The 20,145-nt window shown below is 32.9% G+C and overlaps 1 protein-coding gene across 7 annotated transcripts in view; it reads right to left on the reverse strand.

The window, feature by feature from the left end:
- ATG4C (autophagy related 4C cysteine peptidase) overlaps window positions 1-20,145 on the reverse strand; it is an 80,784-nt gene that overhangs the window by 21,257 nt on the left and 39,382 nt on the right. For 6 of the 7 annotated variants that reach the window (XM_045547859.1, XM_045547855.1, XM_045547860.1 and 3 more), the window contains 6 exons: window positions 19,458-19,691; window positions 17,223-17,553; window positions 15,330-15,400; window positions 10,181-10,317; window positions 2,767-2,845; window positions 2,029-2,105 (listed from right to left, as the gene is read on the reverse strand). In XM_045547859.1, coding sequence (XP_045403815.1) covers window positions 2,029-2,105; window positions 2,767-2,845; window positions 10,181-10,317; window positions 15,330-15,400; window positions 17,223-17,553; window positions 19,458-19,691 — 929 coding nt within the window. The remainder of the gene's footprint in view (window positions 1-2,028; window positions 2,106-2,766; window positions 2,846-10,180; window positions 10,318-15,329; window positions 15,401-17,222; window positions 17,554-19,457; window positions 19,692-20,145) is intronic. The other variant, XM_045547861.1, reaches the window with a different exon arrangement.

Raw genomic sequence — 20,145 nt, forward strand, 5'->3', positions numbered from 1 at the left:
ACAAAAAAATTTTAACAGGAATTACCCAGACAGGTTGAAATATTCTACCAGAATCTCAAAAAATATAACATCTAAACCCACTCTTTTAGTGTTCCAATGTATAAGCAATAAATGTTTCTATGCATTTAAGAAGTTACCCAATTTCACCAAATTTTATGTTACAAAGTAAAATCTCCTTTTTTTTCTCCAGAGATGGGGTCACTCAGGATGGATTCAAACTCCTGGGCTCAAACAATCCTCCTGCCTCAGCCTCCTGAGTAGCTAGGGCTATAGGTATGTGCCACCGTACCCAGCTTAAAATCTTAAAACCGATTCTTCCTTTCCTTTTCACTACCACCAACCTACTTCAAGCTTTTACTGACTCACTCGTGGAGTGGTGAAACAGTTGCCCAATAACAAGCTGCAGCCTTTCTAATCTTGTTTGTGTAGACATAACCAGGATATTCATGCATCTGGTAACTTTTCAGTCTCCCAAAATACCAGATGAATAGTCTCTCTATAGGCCAAAATAATCAAGACCAATAATCTTTTAATTTGCCTATTTTAGGTAATACTAAAATACTATGAACAATTTTCCAAATGAATCTCAAGCATCTACTGTTTATAAGGAGTAAATTTGGCACTGATACACTGGAAATATAACTTAGCATATGAATCAGTGCTACAAGATCACAATGTAGAAAGAGAATTATTTAATATAACATAGTTCACATAGCACAATTCTGTAATGCCTCCCCTAGTATCAATTAGTCAACTAGCAAATATTTATTAAGGTTTACATGCAAGATCCTATGGAGGAAGAAATAAGAAAGTAAACCTGATCTCTGGTCTCAAGATGCTTGTACAATTTTTTTTTATTGTTTTTGAAGACAGGGTCTCACTCTGTCACCATAGGCTGGAGTGCAGTGGTGCAATTATAGCTCACCATAATCTTGAACTCCTGGGCTCAAAGCGATCCTCCTGCCTCAGCCTCCCAAGTAGCTGGGACTACAGGTGTGGTGTGTGCCATCACACCCAGCTATTTCTTCTTATTTTTTGTAGAGACAGAGTCTCACTATGTTGCCCAGGCTGGTCTCAAACTCCTGGCTACAAGCAATCTTCCCACCTTGGCATCCCAAAGTGCTGGAATTACAGGCATGAGCTACCACTCCCAGCCAAGATCCTTATATTTTAATTGAGGTAATAGCTGACAAAGGATGCTAGAATGATTTATAATGTATCTTTCTGAATCAGATTTTAATCCTGCAGTTTACCTACTTTCATAATCTACCCCTTAAATGCTATTAGATATTAATATTAGCTAATAAGTTATTAGTAAAACAAAGTACTTAACCACATTTCCAACTTTCACTCAAGTGATTAAAATTATTTTATTCTGTAAAATGATTTCTGTCTGTAAAAGCATTAGCTGTGAAAACAACCAAGCCATGTAATAATTACATGTTTCATTTATGTACTCTCAAATTTTTCTGAATTAAAATACTGGATCACAAAATAACCTATATAAAAGAAAAGAAGAGGTTAAGAAATAAAAGCTAAAATGAATATTAGAAATCCAACTAAACTCTTGAAAACTTCTAACTAGAGGTTAAGATTTAACTATTGTACTTAAAGCAAAATAATTTAGCAGATAATCGCATTAAGTCACTTTGTCACTCTAACCCAAGTCTATCACCTTCTCTTTTTCTTTTTTTCTTTTTTAAAAGTAGGCCTAACATTTTAAATTCTTCAGTACTATTTAGCTGTCTTTACACAAAATTACTTGGAGACTTGATCATTTATTTTAGTACAACTAGGGCATCTAACAAGTTAGAGACAAAGATAAATGAAGAAGAAAGTATATCATAAATTAAAATTCAGCAACAAAGTACTTAACCTTTGACTACTGTGTTAATTATAGTTTTATAAATCAGTAACATATTGATTAACTTGTAATTGTAACACTATAAAAATATAACTACCTAACACATCTCTAATAAGTTTGTTTTATACAGTAAGAAAACAGTACAAGCTCTTAATCCACAGTACCTCAAGAGGGAAATCCTTTATGCTGACATCTACAAAAGATTGGCAGTAATGAGGATCCATGTAAATCAAACTGTCATCTACAAGGACAAAACAGAAGACAAGTAATTCAAAAAACACCTTATTATTACACTGCTTACAATCCAATTTCTATGTAGAACAGCTGAAAAAAATCTGGGAGTAACAGCTTGCCAGACTGATATTCATTGACTGAAACATAGGTTTGCACAGGATAGATTAACTTTTGCATAATCAAATATGCTTGTATAAGCAGAATTTTTATAAAGTGATGAGACTGTCATTTAATTTTTGGTGATAAAATTACTTTCACAAACACACAATTATATTCTACAGTTTGCATATGAAAAATGTATTGCACTTCTTTATCCTGACAGGAAGAACATATTGCTTGTCATTTTATCATCAACTAGCATCACTAAAACTGGTAAAAAGTAAATATGTAAATAGCAACTGCCAGAATGTAGCAGCAATGTCTTCTGAAGTTCAGTGAAACCAATAAATTATGCCTTGTTTATGCAATAACAGAAATTAAACATACATTTTACAGAATCCAATTGTGTTGTGGACCAAATGATAAATGAGTGGCTATGGTAGGACTGATGAATGTATAAGGTACTCGCTTTGCTCTGTTAATCATCCTGTTTCTAGATGATCTCATATTAACTTTCTGACTTTTAAAAGAAAACAATGAAGAAAAGTATATTTTACTAAATCACTAACCTTGAAATCCAGCAAAGTAATATGACTGTTTAGGTTTGCCACCAATAATACCCACACAATATTCAAGGCTTAAAATACCCTGAAAAAAAATTAATACATATTTAGAGTCAAGAGACAAATGATAATTATTCAAAAGAACCAAATTTGTATTAACAATATTAGTAGTTCCCAAACTTTCCACCACCAGTAATCATTTTTATTACATTTGCCCCCATGTTTTGAAATCCTCTCGTTTTCTAAACTGCCTTCCCTTTTCTTTAAATCACTCAACATTAACATGACTAAATTAAATATTTTGATCAGCACCTCGCTCGACAACATTCAACAACCACTATGTGCCAGATACAGAGATAATTAATTTTACCACATTAAGTTAATAAAATTCCTTCCAAAACCAATACACTTAGCCTTCCACTTAGCTGGTGCAGCTTTACTGTGATCAATGTAATATTTTCATCAGGCTTTTTGAAATGCCAAAATAGTTCTTATACCTTATTACTGTTTTCATTGAACCTTGAGTCTTAGAATCTCAAACCAAAAGGCATTTTTCTAATCAATGGCATTCACCTGACAAATTTTTTATGCTACTTCATTTGGAATAAATGTAAAGAGTAATAAAAACAACTTAATCCAAGGAAAATAATAATTATTACTGTATTTAAAGCTGATTTATTTTACTAATTGTAAATTATCAGGGATACCACAATAAATTAGTATGCCCCTTGGCATCTATTCTAAGTAGAACTCCATTTAAGTTGAGCCAAATAACTCTGTATCTTTTATAAAAACATGTCCAATGGAGTCAATTTAAAACAGCCAGTGGAATCAATTAATGTAATCAATAGTTCCTGCATCAATTTTGGCATACCTTATAAAAAACTAATAATGATAAAGTTGTATGTTGTAAAACTCCAAAAGCATTAAACAATAGGTTAAACTTTCCTTCTCTTAAATGAGAGGATGTTTTGAAATCTAGAAGATATAAAAATAAAGACTATATGGACAAATGTTCTTTTTCCTTTAACAAGTAACCAAACTATAGAGATTTTTTTTTAACCTTAACTGTTTTCTTAAAAATAGTATGTGGTCATTGTAAAAAACACATAGGAAATACAGAAAAAAGTAAAAATTTCCCCAAATCCCAATACCCAGAGCTCATCACTATTAATATTTGGGAGACACTTTCTTGACATCTATCTATATTACATATATATTATGTATATTCACATAGAGATTTATGAATACAATTTTATATATGTGCCATTGTAACCTTTTGTAACTCATTATATCATGAATATCTTTTCCTATCAATAAATATAGATCTATATTATAATATTTAAAGGCTGCAAAATATTCTATTTTATTAAGATAACAAAATGTGCTTTAAAATTCACACTATGAATATTTAAATTGTTCCAGGTTCTCACTGTTATAAATAACTCTCTGCTACGGTTTGAAAATTTTTGTCCTCTCCAAAATTCATGTCTTAGAAACTTAATCCCCAATGCAACAGTATTGACAGGTGGAGCTTTTGGGGAGGTGTTGAGGTCATGAGGATTTCATGAATGGCTTAATGCTTTCAGGAGTGGGTTCTCTCTCTCCTGCTCTTCTGCCATGTGAGGGCAGAGTTCTCTTTTTGGCCCTTCTGCCTTCTGCCATATGAGGAAACAGCAAGAAGGCCCTCATCAGATGCCAGTTCCTTTGTCTTGAATTTTCCAACTTCCAGATCCATGTGAGAATAAATTTCTGTTCTTTATAAATTACCCAGTTTCAGGTATTCTGTTATTGCAGCACAAAATGGACTAAGACACCCTCTAAGGAACAACCTTGTATATTTGTAGTCTTGTAAACATATCTTAGAGATTTTTTTCAAAAAGAGAGATGCAACTGAAAAAATTAAATAAAACAGAGAAGGTGTATCAGGTTAAAATCTTAGAGTTAACTAAAAAATAGAGATAAAATTGTACCAAAAACATTAAACATTTAATAGTATTTAATTACTCTATTAATAGTAATAGAGTTACTTATCAGTTAAGGATTCTATAGTTTTTCCCCTAAATAAAAATCCTTAACACACCTAAAGAGAGCCTTACTTTAACCTGAGGCAATCTAATCAGCTGAAATGCAATGTTCATCATAGGGACCCATGAAGAAGTGAAATTTCTAAGTTTCTCATAGTTGAGAAAAGAAAGAAAAAGATATGTAGCAAGAATCATCACTGACTCTCCTCAGAAAAAGAATAATTCCAAGTAATAGAAGAAAGGCTTTGGTTCTTGACATCTATATTTCCTTTGCAACTTACTAAAGCAGGTTTAGCATTAAACACTTAGATGCAGACTAGGAGCCAGAATGCCATTATATGTAAGAGGCTGTATCTTGAAAAAAACCTGAAATACTTTTCAGTTCCTAAAAGAGCTTCTACATAGTTATCTAGTGGTGACAATTTATTGAGCTGTATCCATGAAGTAATAAATAAGACTGAAGTAATCAGTCAAAAAGGAAAGTCCTAATTTGTCTTGTTGAAGAAAAAGAACATATTGAATTTTCCTATTCCAGGTCCTTAAAAAAAATAAAAATGAATAAATAAACCTGTGGTTAAGGGCTGATAAAGCACACACCAAATTTCCTTCTCCTCGTGGAATGTAACAGGATCCTATGTTGGTACCATCTCTGAAATACTGTGGATTACCTTGATCAATAAATTTAAAAAATAGAACTGAATGGTGTATTTTGGTCTCATCAATGTACATTGGTTTGGCAGGAAAAAAATAAAACTGCTGACCACAAAAAAAAAGAAGAAGAAGAAAATTATTTTTCTTTTAGGGCTACTGAACACACTACTTTTTCACTTTTAAGTGAATATCTCTTTACATGCTCTCACTCTGGGTTTTGACTCAACCACCCCCTCTGGCCAAGCATAACAACTACCCTACAACCTTCTTCATTCAACCATTTCAGCTATTTTTACCTAGTAATTGAAATATTACAATGTCTCAATAGTCACTGCTCTTTCATATCAGTGGACTACAGTGTAAATCAAGTTGTTAGAAGCTCAAGGAAATGTTACAGTTTAAAAAGTTCACATTTTAGGGGGAAATATGAAAAATCATAATCTAAGAATCAAGAAAGTTCTAGTCTCGCTACCAGTTTGCTATCTAAACTTGAACACATCACTTAACTTCTCTATATTTTTTCTGCTTTGTAAAGACAATCCAGTTCCAATAAATAAATAAATAAATAAATAAATAAATAAAAGACAATCCAGTTCCTAATTATTCTGAGGGCAAAATGAGATAAACTTATATTGAAAAGTGTTATACAAATCAGGGTTAACAAATATTTATTGAGTAACTCCTACATGCTAGGTACTGAGGATCACCATGGTTTGTTTCACTACAGTTCAGGCTCCAATGAATCACTTAAGACCATCAAGCGATATTGCCATCTGAAGAATACTATCAATACCACCAAATAGCAAAGTTCTCAGCCAGATGAAACAACCTCGAAAGCCACCTGCAGCCTATTTCATCAGGAATGAACGTCTGGCTAAAGTGGCCAGTTCCAAGATGGCATCAGTTTCTAATCTTCTCATGGTAGTGGAGAAGGCAGATAGAATCCAGTTCAGACTTGGTTAGAACCTAACTAGAGATGACAGCATAACAGAAGTCCACAAACCTTCAACAGATTCTCCAGATAAAGTGGTTCACAACTTCTCCCATTCCACCAATAACTCTACTAAAGAACCCATATCAAAACCCCACCTTTATTTTAGGGATTCATATGTTATTGATATACCACAGTATTGTTACTATTAGTAACAAGCGTGCCTCCAAAATTAAGAAAAGCCAGTATACCATCTAGAAAACTTCCATGTATCATGTGTTAAAAACAACTGCTCTAGATTTTTAGAATTAGCTCAATCTAGCCTGAGGATATATGTTCCACCTATATACACAGGCACTATGATATGGAATTAATGCCTCATGTAGGGAACAAATTGTTATTAATCATAAAAAATAGATCTAGACCAGGGGTAAAGAACCTGCGACCTTAAGGCCACATGTAGCCTTCTAGGTCCTTAAGTGCAGCCTTCTGACCAAATCCAAATTTTACAGAACAAATCCTTTTATTTTTATTAACACACTTTTGTTTGTATTTTATATTTTCATTTTATTTAAAATGAATGTATTTAAAATACCAAAGAATAAAATAAGTTTCAATGAAATAATCCTCCCAGATTGACTGGCACAATTAGAATATTAGTAAGCCATAAATTGATGACTACTCACGCTCATGATTTAACTCTAACTTCTCCTGCCTGACTGGCACCTGTTTTCAGCCTTTTTTTTTTCTTTTTTTTTTGAGACAAAGAGTCTCACTCCACTGCGCTGAGCACAGTGCCACTGAGTCAGCCTAGCTCACAGCAACCTCAAACTCCTGGGCTCAAGTGCTTCTCCTGTCTCAGCCTCCTGAGTAGGTGGGACCACAGGCGCACACCACGACACCTGGCTAATACTGTATTTTTAGTAGAGACGGGGGTCTCATTCTTGCTTAGGCTGGTCTCAAACTCCTGAGCCCAAGCAATCCTCCTGCCTCGGCCTCCCAGAGTGCTAGGATTACAGGCATGAGCCACCATACTCAGCCGACAGTATTTTTTAATTCTGTCTGCTTAACAGGCCATCATGTCAAAGAAGACCAAGAGAACACTGAAGGAAGAAAACAGATTTTTTAATGAGGACTGGGAATTGCAATATTATCTTGTTTCTGCTAAAGATAAGATGATCTGCTTGCTTTGTGACACTGCAATATCAACGTTAAAGAAATTCAAAGCTCATCAGCATTATAACACTTATAAGGACCACAAATACTTTAGAGGGAGAGGTGCAAAAGATTGTATTGCAGAAATTAAAAGATAAAAAGCAGAAGCAAAGATAATTCTTTCAAGCAGCAATAAGACCTGGAAATAATGCCACTGAAGCAACTTATAAAGTAGCTTATATACTTGGGGGAAAAGGGGAAACCATTCAGTGATGTAGAAATTGTGAAAGAATGCATTGTCGAAGTTGTAGAATGCTTAGACCCTGATAACGTTTCAAAGTATAAACAATGCCTCTTTAAAGGAGGACCATAACTGATCAGCAGCATGAATTAGTCTTCAACTACACAGAACAACTTCATGCAATACCTCAAAAGGAAAATATATATTACTCAATTGCTTTGGACGAATTAACTGATACTACTCACTCGGTGCAGGTTTTATACTTCATTCAGATCGTAACAGAAGATTTTCTTTGCTATGAAGAGTTACTCGCTTTGGTCACTCTTGCAAACAGAACACAGGGAACTGATATCTTCAACAACTTTCAAGATAAATGTCATGAAGTTGGATTGAATTTGATAAATTTAGTGAGTGTCAGTACAGTGACCCTTCCATAACAGGAAAATATCTGTTTATTGCACAGATAAAAAAAAGTATTAACAGATCCAGATACTCTCATTTCATTGTATCTTGCATCAGCAAAATCTCTCTGCTAAAGCTACTATTTTAAGTGACACTTTGCAACAAGTTATAAGTATTGTTAACTATATTTGTGCAAATGCAACAGAGCATCATCAGTTTCATAACATGCTAAAGTTGAACGATGAGGTATTCAGTGTGGATTTACCATAACATTCTAAAGTGTGTTGGCTGTTGCAGGGACAGGTGTTAGCCAAAATTTTTATCTCTGCAAGAATAAGCAGTTAAACTTTATGAAGAAAGGAATCAGCAATGTGAATTATTGAAAGAAGATTTCTATAAGAATGAAGCATTTCTGTGTGATTCATGTCAAATCAAAACACCTTGAGTATTTCTTTGCAAGGTAAAACTAAGTCTGTATGTAATAGGTGGCAAAAAATCCAAGCTTTTTGAAAACAGCTATCTTTTTTCAAAACACTTCAAAAGGAAATTTCAGATGAACATTTTCCCCAGTTAGCAAAGGTCACCGATGAGCAGGATGATATATGTGAATCATTTGAAGAATACGCAGCTGTTATAGACTTATTAATTGGAGAATACAATGAAAGGTTCACTGACTTGGAGAATCATGACATCACACTCAAATTAGCATTTCAGCCTTACCTAGTTGATATCATCAAGGCACCTAAAGAACTACACATGGGATTGACTGAGCTCTCAGTAGATGACATTTCAGTAGACGACATTTTAAAGTCATTTTTTGATACTAAGAAAGATACAGCTGAAACATAGAAAAATGCAGTAAAATACCCACGCCTTTCGCAACATGTCCAAAAACTGCTTTCTTTTCAACCACTTATTGCTGGGAATCTACATTCTCCTACCTAACCCAAATCAAGATGCCCTTAAGGTCACAAATGACTGATACCTGTCTAGACTAGGATCAACTGAAACTGCGGACCTCCATGCTGCAACCAAATATTCAAATGCTTTCCAACAAAAAGCAGACACAACAAAGTCATTAAAAGGTTAGTTAATTTTAAAATTAACAAATAGTTTCATTTTTTGAAATTATTAAGTACATAGTATTAACAGATTTTTACAAAATAATGTACCTTTTTCAGTATATCTAATTAAGTTTTTTAAATGTGGCCTAATTTGATTACAGCTAAATTAATGTGGCCTTACAACATGAAAAGGTTCCCCACCCCGATCTAGACTTTAACATTACTATATCCCATAACACAAAAAAGAATTCCATTTCTAGACTTGAAAAGAGACTACTAAAAAACAAAGAATTTTATATAAAACTATGAAAATAATACAAAAACTATCATCTTAATCAGAAACTAAGTATTTCAAAGATATTTTATCACAACTGAATGTCTTGGTGCCCAAAACAACATAACTAGACAGGTCCTATTGGTGCAAGAATAAAACCTGTCTCAAATAGACAGATTTTTAACTTGTTAATAAGAAGAAAACAAAATTAGAACCCACCCCGCAATACCATCTTCATTATTTCTATCTAGATAAATAATCTAACTGACATCATGGTGGCACAGGAAACATTATGAGGTAATACAGCAGTAATAGAAAGTTTATTTCAATAATTAATTTGATATTGTTTAATGTTAGTTTTATGAATATATATTTTTAATTATAAATAAAAATAATGGAACTATAACCATATTACAGATTATGATTATTGCTGCATCTGTGTCTCCTTGATTAGTCACGAGTATCAAAAAGGCTTTTCATTCCATCACAGAAACGCTGCTCTTCATCTCACATCTGATCTTGTAATACTGAAATTTAAAATCTCTAATGTCAAACTTTACAATGTACGACTATAAAATCATCACTGCTCATTTAATACAAAAAAAGACTGCAAACCTTCTGTATTTTTCATATTAGCCAGTATTGCCTTTAAAAAAGTAGGCATTTATTTCATACCTTTACAAACTCTAAGTAGTCAGTGTTGGTTCTTTCTCCACCAAGTCTAACAGGAACTAGAATAATAACAGCTTTGTCATCTGCATTATCAGAAGTCATAGAAGCGCTCTGTTTATCAATTACATCAGAATTGTAAACTGAGAAAAACATAATGAATATGTATTAAATTTTTAAAAAGTGATTTTCAGAAATATTTTTACCCTAATCCCGCCTCCCCACCCCCCAAGGTCTCCAGTTAAAAATACCTCTCTCATTTATGTATTCAATAGATACTTATTGAGTAGCTAATACATGGCACTGGGGCTTCAGCAGCAGCAAGCAAAACAAAATTATTCCTGTCCTCCTTGAGCATATACTCTAATAGGGGGGAACAGAAAATAAATAAGTAAAATATAAGCTATGTGAGATGGTGATGGGCGTTTTGAAGAAAAACAAAGGAAGAACGGTAGATAGAAAATGCTGAAGGGGGAGGCAATTTAAAATAAGGTGGTCAGAGAAGGTCTTATTATGAGAAAGCAACATTTGAGTCAAGACTAAAAGAAAGTAAAAAACCATGTAATGCAGATACCTGGGGGGAAAGCATTCCAGGTAGAAAGATCAGAAAGTACAAATGTCCTCAGGCAGAAGCATAAATAACATGTTCCAGGAACAAGAGGCCAATGCCTTTGCAGGGAAGTAAGCAAGGGGTACAGCAGTAGGAAATGAGATTACGAGATAAAAGTTTCAGATTAAAGGTGAATGAGGACAGATTGTGTGAACTCTTGAAAGCCAGTTTTTGAGTGAGAGAGGAAGCCACTGAAAAGATCTTTAGGAACGTCCCAATCTGACCTACTTTAATAGTCTGGTTCTTGTGTTGATAATAAATTGCAGAAGGCAAGAGTTGAAGAACAGTCAGAAAGCCAGTGCAGGTACTCAGGAAGAGATGATGGTGGCTTCAACAAAGGCAATAATTGTGAAGACAGGGAATGGTCATGGGATGGTCATGTTGAGGTGATAAAAAGTGATCAGTTCATATACCTGAAGATAAGGTAACGACTCACTATTAAATGCAAGACGTGAGAGAAAAAAATTGAGTCATCGGTGATGTGAAGGGTTTTTGGTGTAAGCAAACAGTAAGAGAGTTGCCATTTACAAAGACATGGAAGATTGGAAGAGGGGAATATTAACATATAGGAAGGAGAATTGGGAAATCCGTTTTAGACATGATAAGTTTGAGACGTGTGTTAGGTTAAGTAGAGAGGTTAACAGATAGGGACTTGTCACACTGGAGTTTGGGAAGAGGACCAGGATGGACCTCTAAGTTTGGGAGTTGCACACAAATGGTATTGTAAAGCCAAGAGACTAGGTGAATTCAAATTAGCGTAGACAAAAAAAGAGATGAAGTCCAAAGACCAAGCACCAAAACACCAACACTTTTAGAGATCAAGGGGATGAGGAAAAAACAACAAAAGAGACTATGAAGGAATGGACGAGGAAGTAAAAGAAAAATGTGCAGAGAGTGCTCTGAAAATCAAGTAAATAAAATATTACAAAGAGAAGGAGGAAGAGGTCAAATGTGTCAACTGCTGCTGACATATTGTGTGACCTGAGGACTAAGAAGTGACCACTGGGTTTCAGAAGATTAAATAATGATATGAATACTTTTGGTAGAGTGGTAGGTATGACAGCCTAAGTGCAGTAGTTCAAGAGAAAATAGGAGGATTTGGTGGAAGCAAATATAGACAAAATTTTATTTTGTTTTGTTCAAAATAGTTTTATTCAAAACATACTTTACACCCACATTTCCTGTCAGTTTAAACACTCTTCTGACCTTCCCAGAAGAGCTGAATAGGAAACTTTGTCACTTTTGTCCTAGTTCTTTCCTTTAAATTCCTTCAAATTTAGACTGAGCTATCAAATTCTGTTCACCAGCTTCCTTATCCCCCATGGTCAGTCTAAATCTAGAGTCCATGGCCTGTTAGGAACTGGGCCACACACAGCAGGAGATGAGCAGTGGGTGAGCCAGTGAAGCTCCATCTGTATTTACAGCTGCTCCTCATTGCTCGCATCACCACCTGAGTGCCACCTTCTGTCAGATCAATGGCAGCATTAGATTCTGCATTATGGTGAGTTGTATAATTATTTCATTATATATTACAATGTAATAATAATAGAAATAAAGTACACAATAAATACAATGCACTTGAATCATTCCCAAACCATTCCCCCCAATTTTTCCATTCCATGGAAAAAATGTCTTCCATGAAACTGGTCCCTGGTGCCAAAAAGATTGGGGACTGTGGGTCTAAACCAAAACTACAAAAATGCCACAATAGTGCTCTCTTATCAGGATACAGATGGTATTATTACCCTTCATCTTCATTCAATTCACATTTATTGAGGACTGGCTACCTATTAATGTGTTCTACGCTAGGGAGGTATGAAAGAAATAAGATCCTGACTTCAAAGAGTATCTAGTTCAATTGTTCTGGTGTTTTTCCTCCACTCCCAATATATGCAAGGGCTATAACATACTCCAATTCTGTAACAGAGGCTCATTACAACAGCGATTCTTGACCGAATGATTCTGATACCTTTCCTCTATCCCTGCTACCTTAACAATTATTGATCTACATGGAGAAACAGATAATTACAAGCTGATAACACAAGTGAATTACAAGTGCAATATTTAATAGAAGTATTTCCAAAATGTTACACCACAGAAGAAAAATACACTAATTCTGCCTAATGAGAGTCAGGAAAGACCTCACACCAAAGGTGTATCCTTTGAGTGTGTTTGTTCCTGAAAAATGAGTAAGAGTTAACAAGAGGCATTATAATAATAAGGGGCATTCCATGCAGAGGCAATTCTATGCTCAAAGGCATGCATAACAATAGCATGTCCAAGGAATGGCCTGAAGGTTGACAGTACTTTAGGGTATTGGGTATAGAAGATAGTGTTGAGAGGTGATGCTGGAAATGTAGGTTGAGATAAACTGTAAAGGACTTCATGTGGTTTTTATGGCAAGATAACTTGAGACTAGAGTTAATACACACTTATTGGTTTTTAAATAAAGGAACATGATCAATTTCTTTTGATCAGATGGATCAAAAAGGGAAGAAAGACAGACAGGGAAATCAAGTTAGAGATAAAGGTCTAATCTAAATTAATGAGAGTGGAGACGAGAGAACAGGTTTCAGGAACAGTTTTAAAAGTATAAATGGCAAGCTTTTGTTGATTGGCTAGATATAAGAAATGAAAAAGCAGTCAAGAATGAGTGGGTTCTACCTTGAGTATGCATGTGGACATGCCACTATTAATCAAGAAAAAACAGAAAGATCCCAGCATGACAGCTTGTGCCTGTAATTCTAGCACTTTGGGAGATCAAGGTAGGACAATAATTTGAGGCCAGGAGTTCGAGATCAGCCTCAGCAACACAGCAAGACCTCAACTCTTAAAAAAAAAAAAAAAAAGGATGATGACGACGATGAAGAAAGAAAACAGAAAGAAAAAGGGATGTGAGGACAGAGTGAAATGATAAGTTTAGTTTTAAACATGCTGAATTTGAAGTGTTTGTAGAACATTTAAGTGGAGATTTCTGAAGGGTGGCAGAATATAGGAGTTACCTCATGGCTCAAGCAGGACTAGAAGTGCAGTTTTAAAAGTCCTAGTGTATAATGCACAATCCTGAGTGTTTAAAGCCATGGAAATAGATGCAATTAAAAAAGAAAAAAATACAGAATAAGAAAAAGAGAAAGTAAATGGAAAATTAAACCTTTAAAAACACCAATGAAGGCAGAAGGGAAAAAAATTATAGAATCACAAAATCTGGTTTCATTTAATTCCTAATACCACAGTCCATCAAAACTACACTAATATAAATTCTTTCTTTAGAAGATATGATAAAAACATGAATAACAAAAATTTTAAGAACTACTTCAAATTACACAAACCACTTATATACAAGGAACTTTGTGTTGTTTGCTGTTTAATTAACTATATGTAACAATTAAAGATCAATATCAATAAAAACACAAAAGGCAAATTCATAAGTTTAATGATTACTTGTTTAAGTACATCCTTAGGCTTAATTAGAAATTAATTAGTAAATTTTACTTGCAAGACTTCCTACTTGAAAAACAAACATAGAAACTGCAAAACTTATATACCCATCTGAAAATTTACAACTTTCATTTTCATATGGCTATAATTATGGCTATTAACCTGAAGAAAAGGCCAAACAAAAATGCACGTGTATTTGGTAACCATTCCTTCTATACTACAAACACTAGTTGGTTATCAGAGTAACCATAAGCATTTTGTAGATACCATTACATTAAACATGACTGAAGTATATGTAACTTTTCTAAAACATTAACATATCTTATCCATTTATAAAATAGCATTTCTATAAAAAATAAACTTAACATGAGATAGCTTATTTGAAGGTACTTTTATTTTATTAAGAAATTATGGTCTCTATTTATCCCCAACAAAATTTCAAAATTACTACAGATTGAGCATCCCTAATCCAAAAATCCAAAATCTGAAACCCAAAATGCTCCAAAATCTGAAACTTTTTCAGCATCAACATAATGTCACAAGTGGAAAATTTCATCTTACCTCATGTGACAAGTCCAGTTAAAACAGAGTCAAAATTTTGTTTCATGTACAAAATTCTTTAAAATATTCTATAAAATTACCTTCAGGCTATATGTTTAACATAAATATGAAACATAAATGAATTTCATGTTTATAATCTGGACAATAGCTACATCATTATTAGATGATTTACTGAAGCATTAGTGAGAAACATATTCAGTTCCTTACAAGATAAACAAGAACTTTCTTTCCTTAAAACATATCCACCAATGAAATGGTACCTGGCACACATAAATTTTCCTATCTCTTTTAAAGCAGTCATTTGAAATGCTAGAATTTTCTTTGAGAATTTATTTTAATATTACAACTAATAATTCCTAGTATGTATTCAATCAAAAATATTTAATAAGTGCCTATTACATGTAGGATGCTATGCAGGAACAAAACCGTGTAAGACCTGGTCCCTACCTTTATAGTCATTTATAATATAACTGGGAAGATAAGCTAAACACATATGAAAAGTATGACCAAATAAAACATAAAAATTAGAATTATGTAGATTCTTACCTGTACAATCTTGTGCAACATAAATAGTTATTCCTTGTAAATCAGGATGTCTTGCTTCTTCAACTGCTTTTCTAAGAAAATAACAAGCATCATCTTTCAAAATCCTAACTAGCATTTCTTATGGGTAACCAAAGATTTATTTTAAGAGGGGGAAAAAGCTATCATTTTCCTGACTTTCCTATTTAACCTATTCTGTTGTCAAAAACTATCATCCAAAATGGTATAAGAAATCAGGTTAAATTTTTCAAAGTTGAATAGTACATTAACCTACTCAAAGAACATTAAAATATAAGTTACAAAATATATTTTAAAAAGTCTTGGGTATAAAGCTGTAATCCCCTCACCCTCAAAAAAGAAGTATTTCTCTCGATCACTCACCTGGCTATATCAAACATTTTCTAGTCAGTGGCATGACAATATGCTTCAAAGTTGGCTTCATATTAACTTACATTACTAACTAGGAGTGAATTAATTGTGTTTGTCCTCTGGTACATTTATGAAGGTTTTCATTCTTTAAACAACAGCATAGCTTTTTCTCCTTCACCTAAAAACCTATATGACCTGAACAAATAAATTTCCTAATTTCAAGTCTTGAAATTCTGTAAGTAAAACTGCAAATTGAAAACTATTTCTAAGTATAATATTCTCAATGCTGCACATGATGTAAAAAAAAATCACAATATCTGTAAAAGGAAATTATGCAAATTGTGAAAATATAAATAATTTTATTTAACATATCATTATATATAATTCTTTAACTTAAAATGCCTTATTATTAATGTTCCTATGTGTTTAGTATAGAAGAGGGATTGGCAAACTATGGCCCATAGGCCAAATAAAACCCGTGATTTGTTTTTGTACCATCTGCAAGCTAAAAACTTTTCTGACAGTTTTAAGAAACTGAAGGAAGGAAAAAAAAAGAAGAAAAATGGGAATCAGAAATTTTATAAGGCCTGGAAAGCCTGAAATATTTAGTATTTGTCACTCTACAGAAAGTTTGTCTCTACCCTGAGGTAGAGAACATCTTGAAGGCTAGAAACTATGCTTTCATGATTACGCTTTTATAAATGTCATACCAAACTGGAATTGTTATTATCATTAACAATCCAATTAATAACATTAGGCAAATACTTTTTCAGTTGTATACATCTGGCCTATAAAATATAAAAGCATGTTATTATACAAAAATTCTTTGTAATAATTTCAAATTTATATGTGATTTTAAGTGGAGTACATTTACCATATGATACTTAGATATTTTAATGATTTAGTTTATAATAATAATAATAGGATAGATGAGATAATTTTTTTAAAAACTTAAGTAATATCCAAATAAATGGCACATAAAAAGCTGAGGTATAGTGAGATTTGACTTTCAACTGTTTTCTAACTACCCTGAATGTCACACTTTACTTTTACTATAATTATATTAACAGTACCATACATTCACAATTCACAAGAATTTGATGTGTGCAAAGAAATGCTAAAAACATCAATTTTAGCTCTTGACATTTCATTATACTTTCAGCACTTTATAGCCCCCAGGTTATACTATTAAAAAAAAAAAACTATAATGTTATGCATGTTCCAAGGCTGAAAGAGATGTTAGTTTTAAGAACATTTCAGTAAGGTCTTCTAATGAAAACCTGGTTAGAAAGAGACCTGGGATATCTGTACCTACGAGCAAAAGAAGAAAACTTTGTAGATAAATTAAATGTAACTAGAGTCACAATATGTCTTCTTTTTTACCTATTAGCAAATGAAAGCTCTTTTATGAACATTCTCATACAGTTAGACTTTAAAAGTTCCAATTATATACATGCATTGCAAAAATCAGTATGTCTGGGCCTGAGGACCTCTGTCACAAGATGAAAGATTTTAAAACAATTTTACCTTAAAATGTGAGCAACCACAGCTGGTCCATACCAATCTCCAGCTTTTTTCCCAGATTTCTTTCCATATTCTATCAGTTGGTGTAAGCCAAAGAAAGCCAAAGGGGAATCACCAAACCAAGAGATGATTTTCCTGTGATAAATTTCATTTCGTATTTCATGATCATCAGAGTATTTCCTGATTGTTTCCTTCAGAGAAATTGTTGGGGTTTTGAGTTCTCTTTCCCCTGAAAGCGATGCTTCAAATGATGCAGTAAATTTTTTTACAGTGTGGGAAGTCCATGATTCAGAGTCTGAATTTTCAATATTCAAAGCATCAGGCCAGGTCCAAGCTATAGTAGTTCCAAAGCAAGGTGTTCAGATCTTTTAAATAGTTAGACTTTAATAATTCTACTAAAATAAGTACATAGCATTTAAAATCATATAGATTACTAAACTAAGATAGTAGTAAACTCAGGAAAAGGCAAATATATACAAACAGAAAGTAGATTAATGGTTGTTTATGGAGAAGTATCAAGAATGGGTGCTAATGGGTATAAGGTTTCTTTGGGCAATGATGAAAAAATTCTAAAATGAGATTATGGTAATGGTTGGAGAAGTCTGTAAATATACTAAGAAACAATGAATTGTTCACTTTAAATGAGTGAATTTATAGCATTTAGATACAGTATATAGATAATTCAATAAAGCTGCTTAAAAAAAACAAAGGTATGAGCACAGAAAATATGTCAACATATCAGTGATATTTATATCTATGTGGTAATATTATACCTGGACTTTTCTATAGTTTCCAAAATTTGTAAAATGGAAATATATCACATATAATCAGGGTGAAAAAATTACAAAAATAAAAAACAAAAGAAAGAAAAAATAGTAAACTAGGGTACAAATGAACAATTCTGTAAGGTACTCTTTTCTTTTCTTGGACAGTACTGAGATGGAATAAATATTTTTGTATTCCATTATCAGACTGTTTATCAGATATCCAGTCTGACTACATAAAGACAAAATAAACACATGTACTAACATTTAGAGTACTCATGAGAAGATACCTTCAGAAAGTGGATTTTGTTTTGATTATATGTTAAAAGTCTGCCCATGAAGATTTTAAATTTTTTTCAAAATATTTTTTTCTGTACATCCCTTCAGAATAACCTAATCATTGTAGAGTAATACCAATTCTCTAATAAATGAAGAGTTAATAAATGAAGTCATAAAAGATCAAAGATCTCAAAAAATCAAATATTAATATATCCATTACTTCACTGTTTTTAATAACAAGACATTTGCCAAACATGCATGTAATTCTAAATTGACAAAATAAGTCACAGATTCAGACATCTAGTCAGGACTGAAAAATATTACAATCCTTGCCCAGGATTGTACAAGACTACAAATAAATCATCCCAGAAAACCAGTTTAAAAATTCTTTTTCCTTGCATTTTTCACACCATTCTTCAACAAACATTCTCCCTAAATAATCTCATCAATAACCTCTATAGAAGGGTTACTAGATATTTGCCATGCATTACAGGGATATTTTCTAATACTTTAGAAAATCTGATAATACTGAGTAATAATCAGATATGATAGCCTAAAATGGTAAAGTCTTCCTACAAATGCACACATTGTAAAAAATGGACTATTAGAAAGGTGGCACATTAGAAAAAAAAGATATATGTAAGTTAGGTATCAATGACATATTTGAGGGTCTAAAAGACACAGCACAATGACCTTATTAAGAATATACCTAATCTATTTAATATAATTGATTATAATCATATTTATAAAGATAAAAATAATTTTAAACCATTATTGACATGTAGGGAGAAAATTTTAAAAAACAGCTTAAGATTTAAAAAAATAGCAACTATCTCTGAAAGTCACTGCTATTGACTTGCCCAGGACTTACTGAAATGAAGATAATCCAGAGTTCAACCAAAAGAAAAGAAGCAACAACAACAAAATCCAAAGGGTACTAAAAATTGAACTACCTTAATTCATGATGGTGACTAAGAATAACAGGTATTAACCTGTGTTTTTGAAAGAGGAATTGTGAAAGTTTACAGATAATATAAATCATATCTGGCCCAGTTCAATAAAAATGTAATAAGCTAAATTACTTACAACTTTAGAAAACATCAGAGAGTCAAGAAATTAACCTCAGGAAATTTTATGCAGTTTTACAAGCTGGAGTTCAAATTGAAAAACAACAAAAACAAAATATTTTATTTACCTCTACCAAGAAAATGTAGTATGAGTCCTTGAGCCAACAGCATCTGGCCAGTTCTCAATGTACAGCCCCAACCACAGTCTGTTGTTAAAGCTGAGCCTTCTATTTGAGGAAATTCTTCTCTGTAGGTCAGCCATATTCTAGAAATGAAATCTTTACGAAATTCTTCTACATTTCCTGCAATTATGTGATCTTCTATTGTACATCCTGATCTTGCAGGTAACATTTTATTTTCATCTACAAAATAAACATATAAACTATAGTCTAAAGATAACTAAAGAAATGTCTATAATGATAATACATTACCATTATTGTCTTAAGATACGGTGTATATTATAATCTTTCTAATCTTTCTTTTCTAAATTAAAAGGAAGATAAATTTTATACTGTCTAATCAGGTTGTTATGAAAATCAAATGAGATTTTTTTCATGTTTCTTGGCTACTAGTCTATCTTCTTTTGAAAAGTTTCTGTTCATGTCTTTTGAAATGCTCAACATCTCTAATCATCAGGTAAATGCAAATCAAAACCACAATGAGGTATCACTTAACTCCACTGAGAACAGCTTTTATCAAAAAGTCCCAAAACAACAAATGTTAGCGTGGATGCGGAGAGATAGGAACACTCATACACTGCTGGTGGGACTGCAAACTAGTATAACCTCTATGGAAAGTAGTATAGAGATACCTCAA

The sequence above is a fragment of the Lemur catta genome, chromosome 3, assembly GCF_020740605.2.
Source record: "Lemur catta isolate mLemCat1 chromosome 3, mLemCat1.pri, whole genome shotgun sequence".
NCBI classification, from domain to species: Eukaryota; Metazoa; Chordata; class Mammalia; order Primates; family Lemuridae; genus Lemur; species Lemur catta.